General features: G+C 56.1%; 1 protein-coding gene across 1 annotated transcript in view; it reads left to right on the top strand.

The window, feature by feature from the left end:
* CARMIL1 (capping protein regulator and myosin 1 linker 1) overlaps positions 1-21,841 on the top strand; it is an 80,597-nt gene that overhangs the window by 48,185 nt on the left and 10,571 nt on the right. Inside the window, exons 18-33 of the mRNA XM_087827966.1 lie at positions 1,478-1,559; positions 2,421-2,520; positions 2,615-2,669; positions 3,498-3,670; positions 4,553-4,621; positions 5,152-5,245; positions 5,620-5,718; positions 7,109-7,237; positions 7,818-7,949; positions 9,431-9,606; positions 11,292-11,379; positions 12,503-12,652; positions 16,932-16,998; positions 17,190-17,386; positions 18,692-18,795; positions 21,341-21,770. Of these exons, the coding sequence (XP_087684092.1) occupies positions 1,478-1,559; positions 2,421-2,520; positions 2,615-2,669; positions 3,498-3,670; positions 4,553-4,621; positions 5,152-5,245; positions 5,620-5,718; positions 7,109-7,237; positions 7,818-7,949; positions 9,431-9,606; positions 11,292-11,379; positions 12,503-12,652; positions 16,932-16,998; positions 17,190-17,386; positions 18,692-18,795; positions 21,341-21,770 (2,145 nt within the window). The remainder of the gene's footprint in view (positions 1-1,477; positions 1,560-2,420; positions 2,521-2,614; positions 2,670-3,497; positions 3,671-4,552; positions 4,622-5,151; positions 5,246-5,619; positions 5,719-7,108; positions 7,238-7,817; positions 7,950-9,430; positions 9,607-11,291; positions 11,380-12,502; positions 12,653-16,931; positions 16,999-17,189; positions 17,387-18,691; positions 18,796-21,340; positions 21,771-21,841) is intronic.

The following is a 21,841-nucleotide window of genomic DNA, read 5'->3' as shown; positions in this document are numbered from 1 at the left end:
TTAGTTGGCAGGGTTTTCCCGACTCTGCTCTTTCGCGCTGTGTCGATAGACCTGAGCCTCTCGGTTCTTTCCTCACTTCCTGCCGATAACATTTTTTTTTTCCTCCCTGGGCTTCCCTTAGCTCGGCCATTGCGTAAGTACCTCACGGCGGTTTCATTCGCATGTGTTGATAGAGCTGATTATTTCTGACAATTGGAAAGTGTTGCTTTTAGGGGTAAATGCCACAAATATCACCAGTCAGCAGCTTTTACAAAATACACAGAGTCGATCGCTTAAACGTTGCCTGAACTTTCCATATTTGTAAGTGGGAGATTTTTGCTGTGCTTTATAATAATGGAAAGTGGGGAAGGCTGGATTTAATCGCATCAACCGAAACACTCCCCAGTGAAGAGGGGCCCAGAGATCTGTGCAAAACTCCGCTAAGCACGCAGGCGCCCGGGGGAGTGGGTCGGTCTGGTCCAGGGAACCAGAAAAACACTGCAGCTAAAATAGTGAAGTCACGATTCCTTAACTTCTTACCTCAAAACTTGAACAAGCAGAAAACAGCACCTTGTGTTATAAATTCGATGTAGCAGTTTATATAAATGTCAGTTTCCTTCAGTGACTAGAGGAGCAGCCATGATCCCCGGTGCACAGGAGGCTCAGCAAGTGATCATTTCTCTCCTGTTTGGTAGTAAGTTTGTTGAGCAGAGTGGCTGCAGGTCGGGAAACTGCGCCCCGCACAAGGCTCTGCACACAGTAGGAGCGCAGAGAGCTGCCGAAAGGAAAATAGAAAGATATTCTGACCTCTGGAAGCTGTGCTTTTGGTTTCATGGAAAAAGACGAAACTTTCGGGTTATATATTCTGTTTGGAATAAATTAGGTATTTGGAATAACTCGCTCTTAGTTTGGGTCTGAGGCAACCCTAATCATCGCACTTTAGGTTAAGGAAACGTCTTTTTCTCCGGTGGCGCCAGGCGTCCCGTCCGCTCAGGCCGCTTTGAGGCCTTGGAGCCCTGCGCTCCCTGCTGCACCACCGCGGGCCCAGCACCGCCCTGGGCCCCTCCCGAGCTGGGTGCCGGTCGGGGTTAGTCTTTCTCAGCCCCTTTGGTGGTGCTGCTGCCTGGGGGGGGGGGGGCTTATTCCTGAAGCAGCCAAATAAAAGAGCAGCCCCTCCTCACGGACACAGAGGATTCGTTCGATTTCCAGACGTCAGAAGTGGAGAGAGCTCTTGTGGGTTGGCAGACAGCGCCTTGCTGGCGGTGACCTGGGTCGTCTCGGTCGTCTTTGTCTCTTTTTCTGGCGATTTTCGGGGTGATGGCCTATGGGAGGCGGCAGCGATGACGCGTGTTGGCTCTTTACCACCCGCGGCAGCTCTTTTGACGTTTTTAAGTCAGGCTTTTCTGTGGTGCCAAGTTGAAGACTGCGTTGCCTTTTTCTGGTGTTTTGGCTCCGCCTCCAGCAGGCGACTGACCCTTGTGTTCGCCTGTGTCTCTAGCTGAGGTCGGGGGGCGCCCAGGTGCTGGAGGGCTGCATCGCCGAGATCCACAACATCACCAGCCTGGACATCTCCGACAACGGTAAGCCGGGCGTCGGGAGGAGAGGAGACGATTCTCCAGTTAGCGAAGGGAGACTCGATGTGGAAAACACCTTCATAAAAACGTTCTCTCTCCCTCGTCCGATAGGACTTTTTAATTTAACGGTGGAGTTTGTTTACGGGATAAATCTGTGCCAAAGTCTTAGCCGAGTCCATGGCCGACAATGCGCGGTCTAGGCAGGAACTAAAAGGGTCAGTTAAGATGTCATCGGTCTGTTGATAAAGCCCTGAGTCCAGCCTCTTGCGTCCTTGGTGGCGATGAGGTCGAGCCCTGGTTTGTTTATTCGGAGCTTGTTCTGCCGGCCGCATCCCTGACGATGTCCGTAGCCTGCGCGCGGGGTCCTGTTAGATTTGCACAGACGCCTGCAGTCGCCGTGAGCAGGGACGGGGGCCTCTCCGCGGGACCTGGGGAGTGGAAACCTCCTGCCCATTTGTTTCCGCTCCAGTCCCCACGGACCTCATCTCCCGCTGGCTGGGCCAGAGGATGCAGGCAGTGAGTTTACCTCTGAAATGAGAGGCGGGAAAAGAGAGCAAAGACCCTTTGAAAGGAAAAGATGGGCCCTGGCCAGGTGGCTCCGCTGGTTAGAGCATCTTCCCGATACCCCGAGGGTGAGGGTTTGACCTCCGGCCGGGGCACCTGCAAGAAGCAGCCAGTGAATTCACGGATACGTGGGACAGCGGACGGATGTTTCTGTTTCTCTCGCTTCCCCTCTCTCGCCCTGAAAGCCGCTGAAAGGAAGAGATGAGATCCCAGGGCCCCCGGGAGGTCTCCTCCTCCGCCCGGTCGTGTTCCAGCCGAGCTCGTTCGTACGGATTCCGATTCCCCCCCCTCTCGCGTTTCCAGGTCTAGAGTCCGACCTCTCCACCTTAATCGTGTGGCTCAGTAAAAACAGATCCATACAGCACCTGGCGTTAGGCAAGAACTTCAACAACATGAAATCCAAGTAAGTCTGGAATTTCTGTTCTGTCGGTGATGACGGCGCCCAGCCCCGAGCACTGGGTTTCACACGTCTGTCCCCGTGTTTGACGTCTCTTCAGAAACCTGGCCCCCGTGTTGGACAACTTGGTACAGATGATCCAAGACGAAGAATCGGTGAGATTTATTCTTAAAACTTCTGCCTGAAGCCTTTTGTTTGCTGCCATTCTTAGCATTTCCACCAGGTTCATGGCGACAGGCTTCCGGACGGTTTGACCTGTGCGCACGTTTCCCGTTGTCGTGTGAAGGAAACGGAGTCGTTACCTCGTAACGCGGCGACAGGAGGCACTTAAAGTAGACTTGCTGTCCAGTTGATGCAGCTCGTGACCAGTTAAAGATTGTAACTAACAGACTGAAAGACAGATAAACTGACTTCTACGCCCATTTGCTTTTTAACCCTCCCCCAAGGACATGCTTTTATTGACTTTTTGAGAGAGAGAGAGAGAGACATCAGTTGGTTGCCTCCCACACAAGCCCTGACCAGGGACTGACCCCGACCCTAGGTCCATGCCTTGACTGAGAATCGAACCCGCAACCTTTTGGTGTCCAGGGTGACGCTCCGACCCACGGAGGCACCAGGCCGGGGCTCGGCTGGTGTCGCGTTTGCGTTTGCTGGTGTTCGGAGGTGCGGTTTCGTGCTGTGGGTAGAGGAGCAGTGTGGCTGCACCCGAGCCAAGCAGCGGTTGTGCAGCAGCTTCGGGATCCCGGCCTGTCAGAGCTGGTCCGCGTCGCCCCGCGTCTCCCCGCGTCTCCCCGCGTCTCCCCGCGTCGCCCCGCGTCGCCCCTCGCTCCCCTCGCTCCCCTCAGGATGGGTGGCCCGTCCCTGCACTGAGACACAGCCGCCCGCGTTTGACCCCAGTGCCCATTTTACGCCGGGACGCAGGTCCCTCGGCGCCTGGCAGCCAGAGCTCACAGGTGACGCCTCACAGCCCGCTCCCCCCTCAGCCTCTGCAGTCCCTGTCCCTGGCCGACTCCAAACTCAAGACCGAGGTCACCATCATCATCAATGCCCTGGGGAGCAACACGTCCCTGACCAAAGTGGACATCAGCGGGAACGCCATGGGGGACATGGGCGCCAAGATGCTGGCCAAGGCCCTGCAGATCAACACCAAGCTCAGGTAGGCGCCCAGGGCTCGGCCGCGGTGACGCGCTCGCTCTGAGGCCGGCCTGCGGAAGGCTGGACCCGCGAAGCTCAGGAGAAGAGGTGACGGTTTTGGTCTTTTGTCAAAATACGGGGAGGGTGCTCTCAGATTTAGAGAGAGTGAGTCCTTCAAGTTTTCCTTAAAGGTTCCCACTGCGAGGTGGACCCTGCCTGGTAGCCGCCGTGGCTCCTTTTCTCGTCAGTGTGACACTGACAGGTGTGGGGACAGGCGGGGGGCGGCTCGCGGGCGGGCCCAGCGAGCAGAGCTGGGGGGCGCAGGAGTGTCGGGCTTCCCCGCGCCCTGCCCTCCCCCCCCTCCCGGTCCTGCCACCGTAGAGACGGAAAACCAGGGGTCTCACAGGGTCCACTGGTTCAGAGCGAGTCCCCGGGGTGCTGACCACACCGGGTCAGGGCAGCGATGGAGACGTGAGGAAACGTGACGAGGTCCCCTGTAGGTTAGGAGGAGGGTCTCGGGGCCTGGAGCTCCGCGTGCTGGACACGGGGCTGCTGAGCATCTTCGGTGAATAGATTTCAGCCCGAGACCCGAACCCCAGACTTCCCAGGGAGAATGCGGGAAACGCGGTGTTAGGTTCCCGGCTTGTCCGGCCTCCGTGGTGAGCCAGCGTGTGTGCTGCTGCTCCCGAGCACGCTTCCCCACACGCTGAGCCGTGAGCGTGTTAGGGATGAAACGCTGGAGAAACAGGCATCCTCGCTTGTTTGAAACAAGACTGAACATCTCGCTCGCGTAACGCCCTTGTACGAAAACACCGGGACGGGCCTGCGGGAGCTTTACCCTCCGCGGGGACTCGTTCCCTTCTCTCCTGCGTCTCATCGTTTATGTGGCTCCGTTTTCAAACAGGACGGTGATCTGGGACAAGAACAACATTACTGCACAAGGCTTTCAGGACATAGCTGTTGCTATGGAAAAGTAAGTGCTCCCAGGACTTCCTTCTGGAAAAGTGCAGTGTGGCACCCACATCTGTGGGCCCTGCGGCGTCCGTGAGCCCCGGGGTGGTGGGCACAGCTGCAGGCTGGGACTTGGAATGGGGGGGCCGCGCCGGGCTCTGCGCACCGCGTGGCTGGTGTGAGTTTTTGCTCTGTGAAGCGGGGGCCACGGCAGATGCTGGCTTCTTCTCTGTCCCCCTCTCCAGTCCCAGTCCGAACGTTCCGTCCTGCTTGCCCCTGAAATCCGAAAACAGCCCCATTCCCGAAAGTTGTACCATTTTGTCGGGAGCCCTGAGTGGATGAGGTTGCCTGTGCTACCACGTGGACGCCACGTGGACACGATGTGGACACCACGTGGACACCATGTTGGGCTGCAGTCGGGGCCCAAGACGTGCTGGTCATTTGGAATTTTCTGAGTCGCTCTGGCTATTGCCTTTTGGGATTTTGAAAAAGTGCCGAGTCGAGACCATAGGAAGCTATTTTTTAAAATGAACATGACTCTCCTTTTCCTAGGAACTACACGCTGAGATTCATGCCGATTCCCATGTATGACGCTGCTCAGGCCCTCAAGACAAACCCCGAGAGGACGGAGGAGGCTCTGCAGAAGGTACCGCGGGGCCAGCGGCTGAGTTGCAGTAAACGCGCATTAGAACCGAGTTGTGTTCATGAGTCTGAACATGTGAACATATTTTGTGTCTTACAAAGCGTTGCAGGATCACGATGGACATAATGCGAGGTCGGGGAGGAGCTTTGCCAACTTAAAAGCCACAAAAAAATGACTCCATTTCCCGCACCTTACATTTCTGACACCTGCCGCTCCTCGCCGTGAGGCGCAGGCCCCCGACTTGTCAGACCTGGGGATCGGGGCGCTGGAGGGCGTGTGAACAGTGCTTTGGCTTTAGGCTGGGCCACTGGCGGTTTCACGTGTCACGTGACCCTGAGTCGAGCTGTGATCTTGAGAGAGACCTGCTTTGTTTCCAGATAGAAAACTACCTGCTCCGGAACCACGAGACCAGAAAGTACCTTCAGGAGCAGGCCTACCGCCTGCAGCAGGGCATCGTCACCAGCACCACGCAGCAGGTACGGGCCCCCCGCGCTCCTCTCACCTGCCTGCCCGGGGGACACACGGAGGACTCCTGTCCCCTGAGCCACCCCCAGGGACACCGTGAGGATGGGGGCTGTCGGCCTGCTGACCCTCAGCAGGCGTGTGTTCAGGAGGCTCTTGGAGCCTTGGGGGACTTTGACGTGAATGGGAGAACTCAAGTGTTACGCTTCTTTTGGATGGATTTAAAGTCCTTTCACTTGAAGGTCATCTCTCGAGATCATTTAAATCCTGCCTTCTTGGCGAATCTTTCATGGCACAGTTTCTGGGGCCTCCTCCGTCTCTGTCGATGATTAAAGACAACTGTATAGATAGAGCCGCGTCCACGTGCCTCTCAGGTTGGCCCGCTGTGTCCTCAGGTGTGTGTCAGTCCCTTTTTTTAGAAGAAAAGTTTTTATTGATTTTTAGAGAGGAAGGGAGAGGGAGAGAGAAACGTCAGTGATGAGAGACATCGGCCAGCTGCCTCCTACAAGCCCCCAACTGGGGACCACGCCTGAAACCCCGCATGTGCCCTGACCAGGAATCGAACGTGACCTCCCGGTTCCTAGGTTGACGCCCAACCACTGAGCCACACCGGCCAGGACAAAATATGGGAGAAACTTTTTAAGCTGTGCTTATCTTTTATTTCCCACGGCTTAGCTTTCTTCATGTTTCTCTCTATAAATACAAATATAAAAGCATAACCTCCCCCCTCGTACGTTGTTCTTGGTCTACAGTCATGACCTACCACATCCCTTTGGGCTTTAAGTTTAAATCCCTGGAACAACTTGAGATGATTCCGATGTAATTAACCTGGAAGAGGGGCCTTAAAAGAATAGAAACTAGATGTTATAAAACTTCATTAATTACCTATGTCAATACGATAAAACCTCGACTGGCTTTTTTGGGGTGGTTTTTAAGTTTCATAGAAAACTGCTTGATATAACTGAATTAATGTAAAAAATATTGTTTCCAGGGAAAATGTGATTTCCAAGATACTGAGACAACTGGCCTTGGGCATCACATGTAGTCATCAGAACGGCGCGATCCATTGCTCTCCCCTCAGCGCCCAGCACTGTGTCCGACCCTTAGTGGGAGCAGAGTGAAAATTAATGGGACAGGTTACTGTCTAGCAGTGTCACTGAGTCGCCGCGAGACTCTGAACCCTCATGAAGTTCTCACTCTGGTTCTACTCGCTGCCTTTCCCCAGGCAGGACGGGACCGGGACCCTTCGGTGTCTCCTTGGACTTAGTGTTGCCAGGGTTTCCTTATGAATTAATAGATGAATAGGTGAATTAGTAATGGGGCGCGCTCTGCCTTCTGGAGGAAGTTCCCATCCTCACTTGTTCTGTTTCCTTCTGTCTGAACACTGCCCTGCTCCCCGGGCAGATGATCGACAGGATATGCGTGAAGGTCCAGGATCATCTCAACTCCCTGCGGAACTGTGAGGGAGACGCCGTGCAGGAAGACGTGAGGTCGGCCGAGCGGCTCATGCGGGACGCCAAGAACTCCAAGACGGTGCGTTTCAACTCGGCCGCACAGGCGCCTTAGAAGCTGGCGCCAGCTCCCTTTAGCTTTCCACCCACGTCCAGGGTTGCTCACAGGTGGCGGAGGGAACTGAATCCATCGTTGCCGCCTTTCAGCACCCGCGGAGGCGCAGGGGGCCGGCGTGGTTCACCGGGTCCCGAATGACCGAGAGATAATTGTAGTTTAAATGAGCAACGACTCACGTGGCCTTACTCTGCTTGCTGGTCAGCAGCAGGGCACCCCCGTCACCTCTAAAAGAAGCCTCTCTCAGGGTAGGACTTGGTCCCCCGTGTGTGGCCTGGTCCTCACTCTGCTGTTGGAGTCACACACACAGTGACTGTTCTGTGTGGCAGGAGCCCTGGGGCTCAGGCAGGTCCCCTCAACGCCCCACACGGGGACGCCGGGCACCAGGTCAGGTGTCCCCATGGTTTCCAAGCCGGACCTCAGTTTACTCGTCTGTTTGATGGATGGGGCTTTGATTGGGGATGATTGCTGCTAATGGTCTGCAAGGAGTCTGGTGCTGATGGAAATGTTGTTTAACTGTGGAGAGATTCTCTTATTTTTCTTGCAGTTGTTACCAAATTTATACCACGTTGGCAGCACGTCTTGGGCGGGAGCCGGTGGCTTGTTATCGAGTCCGATTCAGGAGACACTGGAGTCGATGGCTGGGGAGGTCACGAGAGTTGTCGACGAACAACTGAAGGTTCGTGTTTCCTGTCACTTTGGAAAATGACATTGTCGTGACCTAGGCACCCGTGTTTTATAGATGTGTGTGCGTGTGGTGCTCACCTAGCCACGCCCCGGCACAGGTGGTGAAAACGGACTTCTGTGCCTTTTCTAGCTCCACCCAGGGCTTCAGCGGTGAACTGCTTCCCGGGTTGATTTCAGATGCACTTTGCGCTCAGGCCCGTGGGGCAGAGCTGGGTTCTGGCCGGTGTTCGCCCAGCTCGGCCGGGAGAGTCCTGAGTTTTCTTACTTTTCCTGCACAGCTGGAGGGCGCTGGGAGTGTTTGGGGTTATTTCCGGTCGTCCCAGCGGCTGCCACGGGCAGGTGACTGGTCACCCTGCAGTGTGAGGCAGAGGGACCTGGCTGGTGGCACCGAGCTTTGCCTGTGAACGTGGGAGCAGACAGACCACTGTGCCTGTCTGTCCGTGACGATGCTCCGTCAGCCACGTCCACACCACAGTGCTGGTGGCACATGCCTGGCTGTCACACTGGGACCTGGCATCGAGAGTAGCGCCTTTGAGGCAGATTAATAGTGTTACGTGCGGCAGACTCGTGTTTATTGGAGCTGGGCCCTGCCCCGAACACTTGGCATCTGCACGGTCATCTGGTCTTCAGGGATTGAGGTGGCAAGGCCTTGGCCATTTCAGAGATGAGGGAAGTAAAGCTGAGATGAGTGGCCCCATGTCACTCGGTGAGGATTCAGATGTGGGCCTGACGTGAACGCCGATGTCCTTTCCACACCCGCCAGCCACCTGGCCCGTCTCAGCCGATCGCTTAGCCCCCCTCAGCTCAGTCTCTTCAGCTGTAAACGGTCATCGGGGGATCCCGGCCCGTCCTCACGGGTGCTCGGGGGACGAACGTGCAGACACGTTTTTCAGACGCTGAGGGGTCCTTGTTCGAGAGTGTTCTGGCTGCTGCTCTTCATGTTGACAGAGTGCTCGCCAGTGTTTCCTCGGGTTCACATGCTCCTTACGACAGCGGTCACCATCCCCAACACTGAAGCTTTTCTTTATAAGGAGGAAAACTGGCCATTGCCTGGACTTGTCTGTTTCCGATGTCTTGACAGACTGGGTGGGTCCCTGACTTGGGGTTCCTGTGATTTGCAAAACCAGACAATAGCTCAGATTTGCTGTGTTGTCCGGGAACTATCTGCACGTTTACTGTCCGGGGCCCGAGAGAGCCGTAGGTGGGGGAAGGTGGGTGCAAAGGCTGGTCTGTGTCTTTGAATCTTCTCGAGATGCCCTTGTGCTCAGCACGGCCAGGTCAGGCTCACCCTCCAGGTGCCGCGTGATTTAAAGTGATTACCAGAGACCCTGACCATCTGATGGTCCCCAGTCACCCTGGATGACTCGGGGTCCCCGGCCGTGTCCCTGGGTCCGAGGGCTCATCCTCTGTGACCGAGTCTCTGCGGATGGCGGGTCCCCGTGTATCACTTGGCCCCTCACTGCCTTGTTGCAGGCTCTGCTGGAGTCCATGGTCGACGCCGCCGAGAACCTGTGTCCCAACGTGATGAAGCGGGCGCACATCCGGCAGGACCTGATCCACGCCAGCACCGAGAAGATCTCCATCCCGCGGACCTTCGTGAAGAACGTGCTGCTGGAGCAGTCGGGCGTGGACATCCTCAACAAGATCAGGTGCGTCCGTCCTGCCGACAGCCCTGCGGCGTGAGCGGCCCGGTCGCTGGCGTCCCCACAGGGGGCGTGTGGCCTGTCCGATGGCCGGGACTCTGCAGGAAAGCTCCCGAGACCCCGCTTGAGAGACAGGCGTTAAAGAGTTAGGGCTTTTGTTCTGCCCTGTGTCGGAAATCTTCCTGGGCGCAGACACCTCGGGGCAAATTATCGACTTTAGCTTAGCAAGGTTTTTTCCTGCTATGCAAATATCCTTTCCATTTTAGTTTTACAATTAAATAATATTTTCATAGTTCCTTTCCTGGCTCTGAAAATCTCACAACGGTTGACTTTATCTTTGTTTGTTAGCCCCCACCCGAGGGTATTTTTTCCGTTGCTTTTCAAAGAGAGTGGGGGGGGGAGAGAGGAACATGGATGTGAGAGAGGAACATGGATGTGAGAGAGGAACATGGATGTGAGAGACACGTGGGTTGGTTGCCTCCTGCACGCGCCCCGACTGGGATCGGGGATCTTGCCTGCAACGGAGATACGTGCCCTTGGCCGGAATTGAACCCGGGACCCTTCAGTCCTCAGGCGGACGCTGTAACCACTGAGCCAAAGCAGCCAGGGCAAAAGACTGTTGATGTTAAAGGCAGACATGAACTTCTGAGATGGACGCTGGAATGTGGGGTAAATCCCTCCGGCACGTGGCCTTTAAACGGGCTGTGGATTTACGCAGGTTTTCAGATCAAAGACACACGTGGCATTTGAATCCTTGGGGAAAGCAAGGAGCCACCGTGTTCACTCAGGCGCCAGCCTCTGCCCAGAACGGTCGTGGCTCAGCTGTTTATTAGTGAAAACCGCCCGCACTGCCTGACGTCTGGGCCCCGCTCGAAGGTCGGGCAGGAGACACTGAAACGGGACGTTCTGGTGACGTTTGTTCCCGACGGGCGGGACGGCCGTGCGTGTGCAGCTGTCCTCGGAGTGAGAGGGTGGGTCCGGTGGACCCCGGGCCTGGGCGCCGTGCGCTGCGCAGAAAGGTCTCTGAAAGGCGGGGGAGGTGCGGCTAACGGAATAACTGAGGCTTAACCGTCGGGCTGGACTTTCTTAATTCCCTCCAGCCAGGCTGTTTTCATTTCTGTCAATGGGTGGATTGTTCCTGACCACACGGTACACGTGGTTCCCATTAGGTTGGTCTTTATCCAGATGCTCTCATTTCTGCCTCTGAATCTCCGGGCCGAGAGGGCGGAGGCCGGTGGAAATTGGTAGAGAACGTCTGTTACCTGTGTGTTGATGGTGGTGTTTAAGGACGTGCTTGTTTTTGGATGTGTTTGGCCCTGTTTGCATTTTTTTTTTTCCAATCCTCGCCTGAGGATATTTTCTCCATCGCTTTTCAGAGAGTGGAAGGGACAGCAGGAGGGAGAGGGAGAGACATAGGTTGGGTGCCTCCTGCCCTCTCGCCGACTGGGGCCAGGAACGAGCCTGCAACCGAGGTACGTGCCCTCGGCCGGAATCGAACCCAGGACCCTCCCATCCGCAGGCTGACGCTCTTACCGCTGATCCAAACCAGCCAGGGCTGTGGGCACACCCTTATATTCCGTTTGCAGACAGGAGCAGCCGCGGTTGACCCTGTGACCACAGCGTCGGGTGGGTGATATTTTTTCCCTTTGCCCAAATTAAACTGCTGCTCCGCTCTTTGGATCTGCCTACAGCGAAGTGAAGTTGACAGTGGCCTCCTTCCTGTCCGACCGGATCGTGGATGAAATCCTGGACGCCCTGTCTCGCTGCCACCACAGACTGGTGAGTGCCGCGACCGCCGGAGCGGGCCTCGGTCTCTGCCTGGGCGCAGGCCGGCCTCCGGCGAGGGCGTGGGCTCCTTCCCACGTTCTAGGCTTCAGCAGCGTTGCGGGGCCAAGACCCCGGCTCCTCCGCCTGCCTCCTCCGTGTCCCCTCCAGCCCATCGCGAGCGTCCTGGACACTCTCCAGGGGACATTCGGGGAAAAGCTGGAGTGAGGGCGTCGGGAAATCTTGTCCGTTTATAACCAGGTCTAGGCTGTGGGAGGAGGCGATGTGGAGACTGAGATCTGAAGTGAAGATTTTTTTTAAAGATGATTTAATTTAGCTCATTTTGTCGATTTCTGATCTGATCGAGAATGGAGTATTTTTTTTTTTAAATCCTCACTTGAGGATATATTTTTCGTTGCTTTTCAGAGAGTGGAAGGCGGGGGGCGGAGAGAGAAACATCGACGTGAGAGAGACACCCCCTGGTTGCCCCCCGTATGTGTGCTGGGCCAGGGACCGAACCACCGGCGTCTGGTGCACAGGACGACCCCCCAGCCAAACGAGACACCCGCCGGGCTCAGATTTTCATGTTTTTAATAAGCAGAAACAGAACCAAGAGAGCACCTGCATAGAAAAGCTTATTGATACGCGCAGCTCCCGGGGCTGCCTCGGTTGCCCCCTTGACGATGCAGGTCCTGGTGTTGACTGTTCTGTGTGTGTTTTTGGTTTTATTTTCACTGTATAAAGAAAGTGGCTTCTCTGTACAAAAGGCTGCAATGCCTCCTGGTGGACGTAATTTTGTGATTGTATCAAAGTTAAAAAGTTGAGTGGATCACACCAGCCTGAGAGGAAGGTGCCTGGTGCCTCTTTAGGAAACAGAAACACGCCTACTATGTGCGTAGTTGCATCAACAGGGCAAAGGTGGTGTTTTTCAAAAAATAAAGTCTCAAAAGACATTTTTAAAAAGGGATTTTGTCTTTTCCTGGGTAGAGCTCTCCACCCTCCAAACAAAGGTAGCAAGAAGGGTAAGTTGGTCCGTGAGTTTATGGGAACGGCCGTCAGCCCCCCCGGCGCCCGCTTTGGGAGCCCAGCCACCGGCCGTCCCGTGTCCGTGGTGATTTGTCCTGTGTTGACTCTCCAGACCGACCACTTCAGCCGGCGGGGCCGGACCCTGCCCGCCCCCGAGGCCGCGGACGTGGAGCCGGCGGACGAGAAGCCGGCCAAGCGCCCGGTCCTCACGGTGGAGGAGCTCACGGAGCTGGAGCGCCTGGAGGACCTGGACACGTGTATGGTAAGACGCGGCCCTGACGCCCCCGAGACGCGGCCCTGACGCCCCGTTCCCCTCCCCTGGGCTCTGCTGGGTTTTTTGTGTGTTTTTTTTAAATCTCACCCTTGTCAACCAGACCAGGAACGTGTCGCTGTAGGGACGCTGCAGCGAGGCCGACGAAACCTAATGTTCAGGTTCCCACCAAGGCCGCTGCCGAACTTCTTATTTATATTTTGTAAAACTTCCTTTAAATGAAGCCGCCATTAGAACCGTGGGGAAGGACTTTTCCCCAAGTGAAGTGTGTAAGGCGACTCTCCCTCCTGGTCCTACAGTTTCTCTCTTTCTGATGCTTTTACAGTTTGGTTATACCCTTCAGTTTGCGTTTCTTCGTTGTTTTGTTTCCTTCCCGGGCGATGTGCTTTGGGAGATGGGACGCAGGTGACCGGGTGGCGCTCGCTCGCGCTCAGAGGCAGGAGATCTTGATTCTTTATTTTCTGCATCTCAGTGGCGCCTCCATCTGGCCGTGTGACTAGAGTATTCAGACCACAGACACTTTTTCCCCCTCTGATGACAGTTTTCAGCCTTTATTTCACTTTTTAAAATCTCGTTCTCAGTGCAGCTCCTCCTCACTTTACCACCAACACGGTTGCATGTGCTTTTGTGTTCAAATGTCTTCATCTCTATTCAGTGTTTTTATGTTTTACTGAAATATTCATTTTTCTGTAATTCCTTATAATCTGAGAAGGTGCTGGTGAGATGGGGTTTTGGCTGCTTATGTACCCAAATGTTTCTGCTTCAGCCTGGGGTGGCCGTAGTTTCGAGATGAGCGTTGTTAAGGGATGGTTTCTGTTTTTGACTCCCAAAACCAAGGATCTGGCACGGCTGATGTTATTTTCCTATAAAATTAATGTATGAACAGAAACACAAGGGAGGGGCGTGTGTGCTGTCCGCCCGTAACAGGGGCCTGTGTCATTCTTAACACTGTGGGGACAAACCGTGTCAGAAATGCGACAGGTCCAGCTGTTCTCCAGCTGTTCAGGCGAGTGCGCCCGCGGTCGGCTGGCCTGGAACGTGCCTCCCTGTGTGTTACTTGGTTGACGACAGTGATTAATTAGCCCTCCTGTGCGCATCTTATCACTTCAGCACACGTGCCTCCGTGTCTGGCGTGCTTCCCCGGCGTCTGCCGTGTCGTGGGTGCTCTGCGCTCTGCTGCAGGCAGGTGCTCCCAGGACGTCGGCATTTCCCACCCACCTTCCGGCTTTGGTTTGTCATCGGCCCTTGGGGGGCTGAAGGATGCGTTCGCATTCTAAGGATCAGTTATCCCCAAATAGTTAATTCGTCACCTGTACTTAGAATGGTCGTTACTCGGATAATCGGGAGGAGCCCTGGTCTCGTCGAACTAACCTTTGGAAGGAGAAGGGGAGACGAGAGCTGCCTGAGAACTAACCCGAGCTGTGCCTGCCCCGTGCTTGCGTCTGGTCACAGCTTTAGGACGTGGCTGGGGAGATGCGCTAACACGGCCCCAGTCGGTATTTCACACAGTTCAAGAATATTTGAAAATATACTTTAACTTTTCCTCCTTTCATTCAGCAAGGCTGTTTCCAACTTAATTTAATGGATCATAAAATGAGGCCTATTTGAAGGAAATTACCAAATAAAGTATGAAATTAGAAATCGAGGCTGAGACTTCAGGGATGTTGCTGACAGAGGCCTTTCTGATGAGCAAGGCGTGCCGGTGGTGATACGGGTGACGGCGCTGGTGTCTTCGGGGTGCTGGTGTTTATGGGGGTGCCTTACCTGCCTCTGAATAGGCCCAACTGTTTCCACTCAGACTGAGGAGCCCTGGATACGTTTTCAGAATATTAAGCAGCTAACAGCCGCTAAGGGCCAACATTATTTACCGCGTTAGAGCTTTAGCGGGAGATGCAAACTCCTGCTGAGGTACCAGGTGTCTTAGGTAGGCAGGCGACCGGGCAGGGCAGGGCCCCCCATCCTTTCCCAAAAGGCTTTGACGACTGAGGGGATTCGAAGCTCCGTCAAAAAGCAGCAGGGAGCATAGAATAACGTAAAGGACCCCGATGGGGACACTTCCCCGCCGTGGATACCCCCCCCCCCCGCTGTGACCCGGCCAGTCCTGCCAGGACCGGAGCCCCCTGGGGTTACTGCCGTCCACCCAGCGTCTGTCCACCGGGTGCCTCGAGCAGACGCCGGCTCCGTCCTGTTGGGCCGGCCGATGGCACTTTGCTTACACGTAGCAAGAGGTGGCATCGCCGAGGCTCCGCAATGTCCCTGTGCCGCCCGTGAAAAGCCTGGACTCGCCTGCTTGGCCGCCCTCCTGCCTCGCTGCTCGGCCCCGAGGCCGCCCTGGCCGCCCTGCCCGCCCGCGAACGTGCCTCCCCCTCCGTCGGTAACACTGCTGCTGCTTCTGTCCCATTCACACTCTTTCCCTTTCTTCCTGCTGCATGGAGACCCTCTGCTGCACAAGTGTGAGTATCCGAGCCCCCCGCCCCCCGTTTCCGCTCTCCGGCCCCCTTGCTTCCGCCTGGCTGCCTGGCTGCCGCCCAGGACCCGTCCTGTCGTCAGGCACCCGGGGCCCCGACAGAGCAGGCGGCGACTGACAGACGGGTTCCCCGAGGCGGTTCAGCTGCCCAGACCGGCGATGAATGCGGGACACCCGGCCGTGGCCCGAGAGCAAGCGGGTGCTGGTGGAGGAGGGTTTAACCGCTGGGGGGGCCTCCCGACGGCAGCCAAGTGAGGAAAAAAGAGACGCGCTCCCCGAAACGTCCAGCTCCGTCCCCTTGTTTTCCTGGGTGACGGAATCGGCGTCAGCCTCACTGCTCACGTTGCAACAGTGTTGCTAATCTGCTTGCAACTGTGTTTTTTTTCTTAACCAACATTTTGTTTTGTTTCGTTTTGTTTCGTTTCGTTAACCTCGGGGGGGGGGGGGGGGAAAGGAAAGTAACTGGGCCCCCTGAGCGTGGAGTGAGGGCTGTTTGCTGTTCTTCGTGCAGACTTGGTCACGTGAGGAAGGAAATGCCTCCATCCTGTCCTTGTGGGGAAACAGTCTTGCTCTCGTTTTGTTTTGCTTTTTAAATCAGCCTGTCTGGGAAGTGCACGCTGAAAGTGAACCTAACAGGGAAGGAGCGTGTTGTTCGTCAGGCTCCAGCGTTAGTCATCACCTTGCAGTAAAAATAGGCGTGTCGCCCGTGAGCGGCGTGAGGATGGTTTTAAATCCGGTATGAAAACTGGGTCAGGCGGGTGAGAGTCCCGTGCTGCCCTGGCTCCCGGGGAGCAGGCCACGAGCTCCAGTGTCGCCGTCTGTCCCCCGCCCGTGACGCCAGGAGGAGGAAGGAGTCTGTCTTTAGGGGGTTTCCTTCTGTAGTTACGTGTTTTAAAGGATTTAATACATTGTTCCTCCTAGTCCTGAGGATGTTAATTGAAAATGACTACTTATTACTGAGAGAATGCGCTTTTAAAGATAAAGGACGTCTGCCGTGGCCTGAAGCCGTGGTTGGGGGTTGACCACGAATGGGTCCGTGAGATGTTTGGTGTGACTCTCCAGCTTCTGTGCCGACCTCTCAGGGACGGGCACGGCGTGATTTCTCTGACGGGAACCACGTAGGCGCGGACAGACCGACGCCGGGGGAGAGGACGGAGAAGGTTCACCCTCCGGAGGCAGAGACGACTGCCGACCTTAGGGCCAGCTTTGCTTAATCGACAGCCGACACCCACGTTAGAGAAACTCCCTTGACGCTCTGGCCGTGATTTGGGTTTTGGTCTCATCTGTTAAAGGACCAGCAGGACCAAGGGCGTCTGTCTGAGACGAGAGGGCAGATACAGCTTCTGAATCCTGGGCGGCCTGAGCCCACGGTGTAAAGATGGGAAGCTGGGCGGTGGGGATGGGAAAACCAGACGCGCTGCCTCGGGGGCTGACGGGACAGGTGCCCCCGCTGCTGCTGCGATAACACGGGATCACTGCGTCCGGTTCTCGGGCTGATTTTAGTTTCTCCATCGTAGTCTTTCCACCCATTTAGACACCTTCACGTGCAGCTCAGAGCTCGGTCCCGTCACCAGGACGTGACTGGTTAGGGCTGCGGGGAGAGGAACTGCCGGCTGCCGCGTCCGAGGAAACGGAGCGTTTAGAGACGCTTGGGTCTGGTCCGTTCAGTCCGCTGTCCGACAGCACAGACCGTCCTCGGAAGTGAGACGACCCTGAGCTTGAGCAGGGTCCCCGGTGCTGCTGCAGTGTGAAGGGTGGTTTGTGCAGACACCTGACTCGGCGCTTTCCGTGTTTTGTTGCTAGATGACCCCTAAGTCCAAAAGGAAGACCATCCACAGCCGGATGCTGCGGCCGGTGTCCAGGGCCTTCGGTGAGTGCCTGACCCTCCTGGCCCTGGCCTGGCACCCGCAGGGGTGCTTCTCGGGGGTGCCCTGACGCGCAGGCGGTGGTCAGGTGATCGGCGAGTGGCTGTTCGCTGCCCCCTGCTAGACTCTCGTCACCGTCAGGAATTTCTCTCCGTCTCTGAGCAGGGGGCGTGGGTCTGGACTTTGCTTCCTGCAGAAATGGAGTTTGATCTGGACAAGGCCCTGGAGGAGGTGCCCATCCACATCGAAGACCCGCCTTTCCCATCCGGCCGGGCAGAGAAGCGGAGCTCGGGCTTCATCGCCGAGCTGCCGTCCGAGGAGGGGAGGAAGCTGGAGCATTTCACCAAGCTGAGGCCACGGCGCAACAAGAAGCAGAGGCCCACCCAGGCGGCGGTAGGTGGCGGGGCTCGGGGGGCCTGCACCAGGGGAGCCCTGCCGGAGGGGGGGCTTGGTTAAAGAGCGCAGACCCTGGGCTCGCGACATTCGTGCAGAATAGCTTCACTTGGCACTCAACAATTTTGGAAAAGACAACACTAGTTTCCAACTCTCAGGACAGGGTTGTCCTTGGAAGGCCCTAGAGAAATACTACTCACGTGGGTGAGAAAAACAGGCCACCTCTGTACAGTTTTATAGTGCGTGAGTGTAAAAGATAGAAAATGACTAGCAAAGAATTTATTTGTGATTAGGAAATGTTGGCATCTGACTTTAGGTTGTGAACATGTGCCGACCTGCTCTGGTGCCTTTGCTTGGATCTGAGTGGGGTGATATGGACTTGAGTGGGGGGCAACGTGGACCTGAGTGGGGGGCAACGTGGACCTAAGTGGTGGGCGACGTGGACCTGAGTGGGGGGCGACGTGGACCTGAGTGGGGGGCGACGTGGACCTGAGTGGGGGGCGACGTGGACCTGAGTGGTGGGTGACGTGGACCTGAGTGGTGGGGCGACGTGGACCTGAGTGGGGGGCGACGTGGACCTGAGTGGTGGGCGACGTGGACCTGAGTGGTGGGTGACGTGGACCTGAGTGGGGGGCGACGTGGACCTGAGTGGGGGGCGACGTGGACCTGAGTGGTGGGTGACGTGGACCTGAGTGGTGGGGCGACGTGGACCTGAGTGGTGGGGCGACGTGGACCTGAGTGGGGGGTGACGTGGACCTGAGTGACCTGAGTGGGGGGCGACGTGGACCTGAGTGGGGGGCGACGTGGACCTGAGCGGCATGGTGACAGCTCCCTGCCACCCCCTGCAGGAGGGGATGGAATTGCTTGTGTTGGGAGCACGTTTACTCTGTGTCTCTGGTTCTTGTGTCTTCTCTTCTTAAGAAAGACTCCTTGAAAAAGTTGTCTGACTTCTGTCCCTGCTCCAAATTTTGCATTCTGGGCCTGCCCACCCGGAACTGCCCAGGTGTCCACCCCTGACCTGGTCCTGTGGACGTGTCCTCTCGCCTGATAGCCTGGGCAGTCTCGGCACAGAAGGCTCCGTCCTTCCTGAGCCACGATTCCGTGGCCCGGGTTGGCACACTTTCATCCCAGCCACCCCTGCAGCGTGGTGCCGTCTAACCTGTGCCCCCACCCCCGTCACAGTTGTACACGTGACTTTAGTTCCAGCGGACAAGTCAGTGGTTCCCATGGCCCTGGTCACAGAGCCTTGAACCTGACAGCTGTCCGCTGATTTAGCTGAATGTCCGTGACCTGTTCGGTTTGCAGGTCTGCGCTGTGACCGTGGTCGCCCAGGACGGCGAGCAGAACGGCCTCATGGGGAGAGTGGACGAAGGGGTGGATGAATTCTTCACCAAGAAGGTGACCAGGATGTGAGTTCAGAGTTGTGACCAATGATGCTGTTTAATTTGCATGTAAATTACGAGCAGTCACAATTGAACCGTGTAGACCAAGGCTCGTTTATTTCATACACAGTATATTTTTTGATGGAATTTACTGTTCTGATGGTTTGCAAAATATGACCCTTAGGCCAGCAGTGTGGTTATCGACTGGGAACGTGTTAGAGACGCAGGTTCCCGTCCTCGCCCCAGACCCGCCGACTGAGCGTCTGCAGGTGGACCCAGCGTCCTGGGTGAATAGCCCTGCAGGGCTGTGCTGGACCGTGGAGCCTCCCAGAGTGTTTTCCCAGGGCATTCTCTCCTTCGCCCGGGCGACTGTTATAGGGCAGTGAGCGTGGACAGCTGATGCCACTATTTCTAAACGCTCCCTGTTTGTAGCCTGACACATGCGTGGGCTGCAGGTCCCAGGTGGAAGCACAGCCGGAGACACTGTTGGGAGGACAACCCAGCCAGCAGAGAGGTGGCGGCCTTGGCCTCGAACACACCCATCTGCGCGCTCTTGGCACTAAGTGCGGTTTTCTTAGAGGATTCAGTGGTACTTTCATTAAGTCATTTACCTTAAAACACTCCAGTCTTTTTTTTTTTAATCCTTACCTGAGGGTATTTTTCCATTGATTTTAGATAGAGTGGGAAGGAGAGAGAGACAGAGAAACATCGATGTGAGAGAGACACACTGACTGGTTGCTTCCCACTCTCGCCGGGATCGAACCCATGACCCCCTTTCGTGGATGGGCGACGCTCTAACCACTGAGACACACTGGCCAAGGCAGCCGCTAGGCTTTATGATGATTTGTACCAGGTTTTCAAATCCCCAGCCAGAGGCAGGTCCATCCTCAGACACACACACGGTCAGCCTGGATTTGTGTCAGGGACTCTTCACCTTGAGACGCGGGGCTCGGGAAGGGATTTAAACCACGTGATGAGCCGCGGCGGGCAGGTGGGTGGGGGGAGGAGCCCGCTGTCCTGGAGATCGCGGTGCCTTATCTCGCCGCAGCAGGATGGCGGGGAGAGTTTACACCCACGAACCCACGACAGCGCAGCGGGCCGAGCGCTGTGGGCTTTAGGACGCTGTTATTTGTCTTTGACGCTGGCCTGAGCTTGGCTCACCATCCTTGGAGGAACCTGTTCTCCTGTCCTTCAGGAACCGCCTGAAGTGTCATTTTTTCTCTGAAGCTCTGCCGCGGCTGCTCCCCTTGCCCCCGAGTTAATTGCCGTGTCTCTAAAGCCGACTCCAGCTTTCTCCTGTCTGGAGCTCACACAGTCCCCGGGGAGCTCGGCTTGTTCTTTTTCTCAGCTCCGGGGGCGGATGATCGGATTCCCAGGGCCAGAGACGGAAGCAGTACCCCGCACACGGGACAAGGGGACGTCCCTCGAACCTTTTCTCCCGTAGAAGCTGCTCTGTGTTTTTATGTTTGAAAATTAATTTTTCCAAAGATTGCCCTTTAGAAGCGGCTCCCGGGTCTTTTTCATTATAACCCCGTGTCTGTGACACAGCCCATAATATGTCGCCTGCTGTCTGTCCCTGAGGGACGAACGAGTGAGGATGCTCTCGGCCCGTATCCGCGGGAACCACGGGTGCCCCATGGGCGCCCCCCCTGAACTCTAGAAATGGGCGTCTGGTTGGCGGGGACGTCGGTGTGCGCCTGATCGGCGTCCGGTGAGCTCTTGCGCCTGCCCAGGTGTGACTTCCTCACCTGCAGGCGGCTGGCTGATGGCCCAGAACGAGAGGTGGGAAGTTTCGTCAGGTGTAAAACCCGCTGCCCCGGGAGGATTCGTTAGGTTCCAGCACAGGGAGAACTGGACACGTCAGTTTTCGTCGTGTGGTGGGGGAGTCCACTGGAAGGGACCTGTTTCGTTTCTTTTTCTTCTATAAAAACTGAGATTGTCACTTTGATATGCAAAGGGCTGGGGTTAGGTACAGCCCCGAAGCTGAGTGAGGGAAGTTTGAAAATCAAAGTTTTACCTGCTCGTAATTTAAAATGTCAGATGTTCTCCAAGGCTTATTTTTTCCATGTTCCCCAGAAGCAGTTAATTCCTATTCCTTTAGCTGTTTATTTTTTTATTTTGCTTCCAAATTCCTGAATAACTTGCAATTTCCTGTTTTTCAGCTTTGGATGGTAACTATAATTAGTGACTTCTCACTACGGAGGATAATCGCTTAGTTACTATTACTTGGCGCCCGCCAAGCGCACATGGGCAGACGCTCACGCGCCCCTTTCCCCGTTAGTCAGTCACGTCATGATTGTTCTATCAATGTCGAGTGTTTTTAAAAAAAATGTTTATATTAATTTCAGAGGGAGAGCGAGATAGAAACAGATGAAAGAGAGTCATCGACTGGCTGCCTCCCGCACGCCCCCTGCTGGGCATGGAGCCTGCGACCTGGGCAGGCGCCCTGACCGGCCTCGAACCTCAGGTGGTGCTGTAACCACTGGGCACACCGGCGAGGGCTGTTCTAACTGATTCTTGCTGGACCTTGAATTACAGTAAAACTAGCAGGATTCCTTCTTTTGAGTCACAGGAGATCGTCAGCAAGAGGCCCGGAGTCCCAGGACCTCGGTGAAGGAGGCGATGAAAAGAAGAAGAGGGAATCTCGGCGGAGCGGCTTCCTCAATCTGATCAAATCCCGGTCGAGATCTGAGCGGCCGCCCACGGTCCTGATGGCAGAGGAACCGTCCTCACCGAAAGCGGTGGTCAGAAGTCCGGCCGTGGACACACCCAGGAGGGACTCGAGGCCGGCCGAGCACAACGGCAACTCGGAACGGACGGAGGAGATAAAAACGCCCGAGCCCCTCGAGGAGGGTCACGGGGAAGACGTGGGGAGGCCGGAGCACGGTGACGGCAGGGGCAGCCCGCAGGGGGGCCGGAGGTACGGGGTCCAGGTGATGGGCAGCAGCCTGATGGCCGAGATGAAAGCCAAGCAGGAGCGCCGAGCGGCCTGTGCGCACAAGGTAAGGGCCCTGCGGACCTGCTGTGTTTGGGCTTTGCCCCCACGGTGAGAGAGGTTCAGAAACGTAGCCTG

This window comes from Miniopterus natalensis, chromosome 19 (assembly GCF_054644295.1).
Source record: "Miniopterus natalensis isolate mMinNat1 chromosome 19, mMinNat1.hap1, whole genome shotgun sequence".
NCBI classification, from domain to species: Eukaryota; Metazoa; Chordata; class Mammalia; order Chiroptera; family Miniopteridae; genus Miniopterus; species Miniopterus natalensis.
Note: the sequence above shows the minus strand (reverse complement) of the source record. Positions and strands in the feature narration are given on the sequence as shown.